The sequence below is a fragment of the Beta vulgaris genome, chromosome 7, assembly GCF_026745355.1.
Source record: "Beta vulgaris subsp. vulgaris cultivar EL10 chromosome 7, EL10.2, whole genome shotgun sequence".
NCBI classification, from domain to species: Eukaryota; Viridiplantae; Streptophyta; class Magnoliopsida; order Caryophyllales; family Amaranthaceae; genus Beta; species Beta vulgaris.
In genome coordinates, this window is record NC_079208.1 from 30955923 (window position 1) to 30962927 (window position 7005).

Sequence of the window (7005 nt, forward strand, 5' to 3'; positions counted from 1 at the left end):
TCATGTTGATAAAAGGTATAACAATAACAATAACGGGAGCTAAAATATATGTAAATCTGTGGTTTACTTACACGCGGCATCGCCATTCATCATTAACAACTTTGTACTCTAACATAGAAGGCAAATATGGCAATATCTTACTACACTAACTACACTTGAGAACATGTACTAGTTCAGAGATAATTGTCACAATGTATTGGAAACTAATAGTTATGTAGTTTATAGTTTATACCATTTTAAGAATTGGTTCACCAATTAAGTTTGAAAACACTATTAAGGGTCATAGCCTAGCAAAATGATATAAAGCTAGTAAGAAGGTTTCCAAACTAGAAAATTGTTTGTTTATACTCTATAATTAGTCTTCCCTCACTAGACAGTTATTAATCTATGAAGTTGAAGCGCGAAGACAACTACTTGTTCAAAAAATGCTACATGAAACGATACGTGCAAACTCTTTTGCATATAGACATATACGAATAATAAGCCCACTATTAATAATAATTTCATAGAGAAGATAATGAAAATCTAGAGACTTGGAGAGAAACTTACAGTTTTCATAAGTTATCAAGCTGTCAATTCTGAAGAGTAAGCATTTTTGTGGCTTGGTATCAGTGACCCAGCAGTCACTAAGACATTAAGAGCATCTACAATGGTTGAGTCTTAATTGGTCTAGCAAATAGTAAAACTAGTTTTAATTGGTTTTACCATTGAAGAACTTGGTCCTTGGAGCTGGTTGGTCTAGAATTCCAGACCAAGAGGACCTCGGATGGCGTGCGTAAGCTGGGCCCAATTTGTTTTAAAAAAAAAAGAAAACGCTGAGTTGGATTAAAAGGGGAAGCGTGAGATGATGCCACGCGGTAGCTTCAGAAATTAAAGGCCCAGATGACGCAGCTGGTGATTGAAGCAGATAGCAGCTGCTTTGCTGTCAGTGGGCCTGACGCGCGTCAGACCCCACTGGCAGCAAATGGGCTGCTGCCACGCACGCGTGGTATTACTTAGCTGATTTATTTCTTCCTCTCTTCAACGGTACATGCATGCAACGGCTATTTTATTAACGTTACAAAATTTTGTAATGTTAATAAAAAAAAACAGCTTAAAATAAAAAAAAAATTACAATAACGGCTATAAAATATTTTTATCTATAAAATGAGCCCAAATTACCATATATTTTACCACACCTCTTCCTAATATATTTTTTTCTAATTACTCTCTCCTATCTACTCCTCTTCTATAAACTATTTTTATCTATAAACTAAGTCAATATTATGGATTCTAATAATCCTAATTACTCCCAAAATAATCCAAATCACCCACAAAATCCCCAAAATAATTTCCAAATTGATCCAACTGTGCTACAAAATCCGGAATTTCAAAGAATGTTTATGTTTTTCCAAAGCCAATCGAATTACCAAAATTCTCAACAAACTACACAACAATCTCCAAAAAGTTCTAATCATCTATCCCAACAACAAGTTCAACCATCTTTTCCTATATCCCAACATATTTCACAACAACATGAACAACCTAACGAAACGGACGATGTAAACGAAATCCAATCACAAGAAATTCAAAACACTCCTTTAAAAAACACAACACCAAAGTTACAATGGAGTGCAGATGAAGATCATGCACTCATTTCGGCATATCTAGAGTGCGGAGGAGATGGATTGAAGGGAACCGACCAAAATGGTGATGGTTTTTGGGGTTCGGTATTTGAGAGGGTTGAAGAGTCACGACGACTCAATCCAACTTTACGCCCAAGGACATTCAGAGCTATTACTAGTCGTTGGAAAAAAATCAACGGATATATGAATGCATGGGTCGGGATATATACCGAGGCGAAAAGGAAGAAGGGGTCCGGCTGCAATGACGAAGACGTCCTGACTGAAGCCCGTGAGATGTGGATAAAAGTTCATGGGCCCCGATTTACATTGGAGCATGCATGGAATGTTCTGAAAACAATTCAAGATGCTAAATTCTTTGTGCAAAAACCAGATGCTACTGGAAGGATGAGTGCATCTAAACTACAAAAATGCACAGCAGCTATCAGGATGTTGGCATATGGTTCATCCTCTGATGCTGTTGACGAGTACCTGAAAATTGCTTCAAGTACTGCTAGAGAGTGCCTTTTTCATTTTGTCGAAGCGGTTGTTGCTAGATTTGGAGATGAATACTTGAGGAAGGCAAATGCAAATGACATTGAGCGTCTCCTACATGAAGGTGAGCGTCGTGGCTTCCCAGGCATGATGGGAAGCATCGATTGCATGCACTGGAAGGAAGAATTGTCCTTGGGGATGGAAAGGAATGTATCAAGGAAGAAGCAAAACAGCAACCATAATATTAGAAGCGGTTGCTTCAAGTGACTTATGGATATGGCATGCTTTTTTTGGTATCCCGAGTTCATGCAATGATATAAACGTATTGCAGAGGTCTCCCGTCTTTGATGATGTCCTACAAGGAAGAGCCCCAGAGGTCAACTTCTCGGTGAACGGGACAACTTATAACATGGGTTACTATCTTACTGATGGTATCTACCCGAGATGGTCAACATTCATCCCCGCAATAAAGCTCCCCCAAACCCCAAACAAAGACTATTCACACAACATCAAGAAGCTGTTAGAAAAGATGTAGAGCGTGCATTTGGAGTATTGCAAGCTAGATTTGCAATCATTCGTAAACCCGCTCTCGCGTGGGATAAAGACATATTGTGGAAAATAATCATGGCATGTATCATCATGCACAATATGATTGTTGAAGATGAGCGTGATACTTATCAAAATTACCGAGATCCAAACGAATATGATCAGCTTCAAACTCAAAATAACGAGGGGTCATCTAACCAAGTCGGAGAAGACTCATTCGTTGTGCACAACGGAAGACTCGATGCGCGAAATTTAGGTGCGTACATGGAGAGAAGATTTGAGATGCGATGCGAGATGCGGAAACTCACATCTCACTAAAAAATAACTTGGTTGAACACATATGGCGTAAGTTTGGGCCTAATCGTCAAGTTGATTAACTAATTTTATTTAATTAATTATGGTTTAAGTTAATTTCAAATTTCATGTATTTCTGTGTTTTAAATTATCTATCTTAGCTTTATGTATCAATCTATCATGTATTTGTGTTTTAAATTATCTATGTTTATGTATTACATTTCATGTATGTGTGTTTTTTTAATTATCTATCTTATGTTAATATGTTCGTTTTTTTAAATTTATAATGTCAAGTTAACGCTAATTTAATTTAACGTAAGCTAATTAGCTTCTAACGTAATTTAATTTATCGTAATTAATTTAACGTAAGCTAATTAGCTCGTAATTAATTTAACGTAATCTAATTAGCTTTTATTAATTTAAATCATCTATTTCATATAAAAAAAATTAAACATTGAATATGGTGGGGTTTGGTAAAAGTAGGAGAGAGAGTATATGGTGGGGTTTGGTAAAAGTAAGAGAGAGAAATGGAAAAACCAAGTAAGACTAACTCACCCATTGTGAGAAAAAAAAGATGAGTTGGTGGGAGTTTTAGTGGGATGTGAGGTGTAAGAAGGAGAGAAGGAGAGAGAATGACAAAACATAAAAACCAAGTAAGACCAACCCACCCCATTGTAGATGCTCTAATGCATCGGAAGTCTGTATCATCAACAGTTGCTGATTCCTTATTACCTAAACAATGCTGCAGCAAGGCCCGAGCTGCATCCAAAAAAGAGAAGATTTCCACTATGTAGTCAGAAGTCAAGAAAAAAGAAAAATTATATTACGAAGCCTGTAAGCACGACCATAAAAAAAATTTGCAAAAGTAACACCATAGTGCTACAATAGTATGAGAAGTAAATGGGCAACAAAAGAGTAAGTCATTCCGAAAACTGTAAAGGGGAACTTGAAAATGAACTTCACATCAACAACATGCTCCTATTTCCAAAAATAAATTTCCAGTTTGAACCATCAGTTTAGTAAATTTCTCCTACTCCGAGGAATAAATTTGAACCAGTGTCATTTTTCTGCTAAGTAACAAAGGGGAGGCCTCCAAAAGAAACAAAACAACTCCACACACATAGTAGGGGAAATTTACATCAGGTAGGATAACTATGACAGGTAAACTAAAATTACAGATGAATTTTTTCCTAATTGATGATGATTAAGATAGAAAATTGATAATTAAGACAGGGAAACTAAAATTACAATAGTAATGATGTATTTGATCTCTGGGGATAATATAACATCCGGAATAAAAAAAGCAATTTTTACATTCTCTCTCTAGCTACGCTCTCTGGTGCACGATAAGGGTCTTAGCTATCGTGCACTCCGACGCCTAATGGGGAGGAAGAAGAAGGCTTCGGGGCGGGCAAACAGCTCGCCGGAACCAGGAAAAGATGGTGAATCATCTAAGACTAGTATGAGAATGGGAGAGACATCAAGTAACGAGAAACTTAATGGAACATGTACGGTAACTGAGGTTAACCTAAGTTTTGTAGCCCAAGAAGCAATTGTGCCAGGAAACAAGGGGAATCCTAAAGAAGGTGGTGGAGGAAGTAAAGATTCAGCTGAACAATGGAAAATATTCACAAGTAATCTCAAGCAAAGGTATGCGTCTCAAATTTTTAGCTCATGTTATTGTGGAAGGTTGTCCTACAACCAAATTAGAACAAGCTGAAGTGGAGAAAATGAATGATATCTGGAATAATTCATTTATAGTTTACATTATGGGGCAAAATCCTACTCTTACTGCAGTAAAATCGTATCTTAAAGGTCAGTGGCAGCTACCAGAAGAACAAACCTTGTTTAAACATGATGAGGGTTATTTTGTAGTAAAACTGCAATCCAGAGAGGCTAGCGATTCAATCTTGTATTCTGGCCCTCATATGTTTTATGGAAAACTAATGATTGTGAAGCAATGGTCTTCCACTTTTAACTTCCATAATGAAGTCTTAAAAGTGGTACCTATTTGGGTGAGGTTGGCTAATCTCCCCCTGAATTGTTGGAGTGAAAATTCTCTATGTAGAATAGGGAGTCTGTTGGGCGTTCCTCTTTATGTAGATGAGTGTACATCAAAGACACTTAGGGTTTCTTATGCTTGAATCCTTATAGAGATGGATGTGACAAAAGAGATGCCAAAGGAAGTTAAAATTGCATATCCTAATGGGAATGTTTTTCACAAAATGTTAGCTATTATTGGGCTCCACCTTATTCTAAGAAATGCCAGAGTATTGGGCATAACTGTGACAAACAGACCATTATGAAGAAGAAGGTAGTCTAGAAATGGGTGCCAAGGCCAACTGAGGAGCAAGTTATTGTAGCTCTAGGCTCTGGTGATCCCACCTTGCCAGTAGATTCCATGCTTCCTAGTGATCCTGTCATTGTCGTAGATCTAAGGGCTGAAGCACTTGCTACTCCAGCAGCCTCACCTGGTCATCAAAAGAAGACAAAAGAAGAAGAAGTGTGGAAAGTGGTCACCAGAAAATCGGAAGATAAGGGTTAACAAGTGACCTATCAGACATCAAAGGTGGTGAATTATGTCAGTCAAAGTGGAAGTAGTAAAGACTCAGGTAAACCTAGGGGCGCTAAGGGAAGAAACCCTTATCTATCCTAATGATAATAACTTCTTGAAATGTCAGAGGGAAGAATGATCCCTACAAAATAAAGGAAGTTAGTAATTATCTGAAGCAGGAGAAGGTGGATCTGTGTGGTTTACTAGAGACTAGAATTAGAACTCATAATGCTCTAAAAATTCAAAAAAAAGTTTGGGGTTGAGTGGCATTGGTGTTGCAATTATTCCTTCTCTCCAAGAGGAAGGATATGGATTGGATGGAAACCTAGAGAAATTAATGTGCAGATTCTTAAGCAAGCATATTAGTTGATGGCTTGTAAGGTAAGTAACTTTGAAGGTACAATTGAATTTAGTCTTATAGTTGTGTATGGTTTACACACTATAGGAGATAGAAAGGATTTGTGGAAGGGTTTGCTGGATGTTTTGGAAGATCTCAATAATCCAGTCATGATTATAGGGGACTTTAATGCAGTAATGCATTCTAGTGACGTACAAGATTAATGGTAATCCAATTAGTGTAACAGAGACACAAGATTTTGAAAGTTTTGTGGGTGAGGCTAGAGTAATGGAAGCGCTTACTGTAGGTGTCTATTATTCCTGGAGTAATAGAGGGGAAGGTCAAGTCAGAATTGCTAGCAGGATAGACAAAGCCCTGGTGAATCAAGCTTGGCTTGATAAATATAATGATGTTGTAGCGCATTACAAAGCTAATGGTGTGTCAGACCATATGAACCCAAATATTATGCAAGGAGGAAGGCCTTTTAAGTTTATGAATATTTTGTGTGATCATGAGAATTTTGAAGATGTGGTCCAGGTTGCATGGAATAGTGTGAATGATGAGTTTAAAATGAAGAGTATATGGCTTAAACTGAAACAAGTTAAGCATGCTCTGAAACAGTTGCATAAGTCACATATGTCTCAGGCTTATTGTAAAATTGAGGAATTAAGGAGGAAGTTAGTTAATGTTCAATCACTGCCCGACATAAATACTAACTCCAGATTACAGCAAGAAGAGAAGGAATATGGAGAGAAGCTTATATACACTGGTCTCAGGTTGAAGAGAGTATTCTAAGGCAGAAATCAAGAATTACTTGGTTGACTCAGGGTGATTCAAACTCTAAGTTCTTCTTTACTACTATGAAAGCAAGGAAAGCAAAGAACAAGATCACTCAAATTCAGAATGCTCATGGTGAAAGTTTAACAAAGCCTGAAGACATTCAAGAAGAAGTTGTTGGGTTCTTCAAAGGTTTGCTAGGTACAAGAGTAAGTGAGTTACCTGGTATTGATATCCAAACCATGGGAGCAGGTAAACCGTTGAGTAAAGATGCTTGTGATGCTCTAATAACAATTGTCACAAGAGCAGAGATAGATGCAGCCCTATTTAGTATTGATGATACTTAAGCTCTTGGGATTGATGGGTTTAACTCAGTGTTCTTTAAGAAGTGTTGGAGCTTC

At 37.4% G+C, this 7005-nt stretch overlaps 1 protein-coding gene across 1 annotated transcript; it reads left to right on the forward strand.

Annotated features, from left to right (window-relative positions):
* Positions 1-1808: 1808 nt before the first annotated feature.
* Positions 1809-2631, forward strand: LOC125491896 (uncharacterized). Its single transcript, XM_048633974.2, has 2 exons — positions 1809-2306; positions 2428-2631. Exons 1-2 carry the CDS (start codon positions 1809-1811, stop codon positions 2629-2631), a joined length of 702 nt encoding a protein of 233 aa, XP_048489931.2.
* Positions 2632-7005: the final 4374 nt, after the last annotated feature.

What these genes read in the sequence shown, in the direction of transcription:
- LOC125491896 (XM_048633974.2), top strand. Translation starts at nt 1,809, where the DNA reads ATGAATGCATGGGTCGGGATATATACCGAGGCGAAAAGGAAGAAGGGG. An exon ending in CCTTGGGGATGGAAAGGAAT is followed by an intron (nt 2,307 to 2,427) that starts GTATCAAGGAAG and finishes AACGTATTGCAG; the next exon opens with AGGTCTCCCGTCTTTGATGA.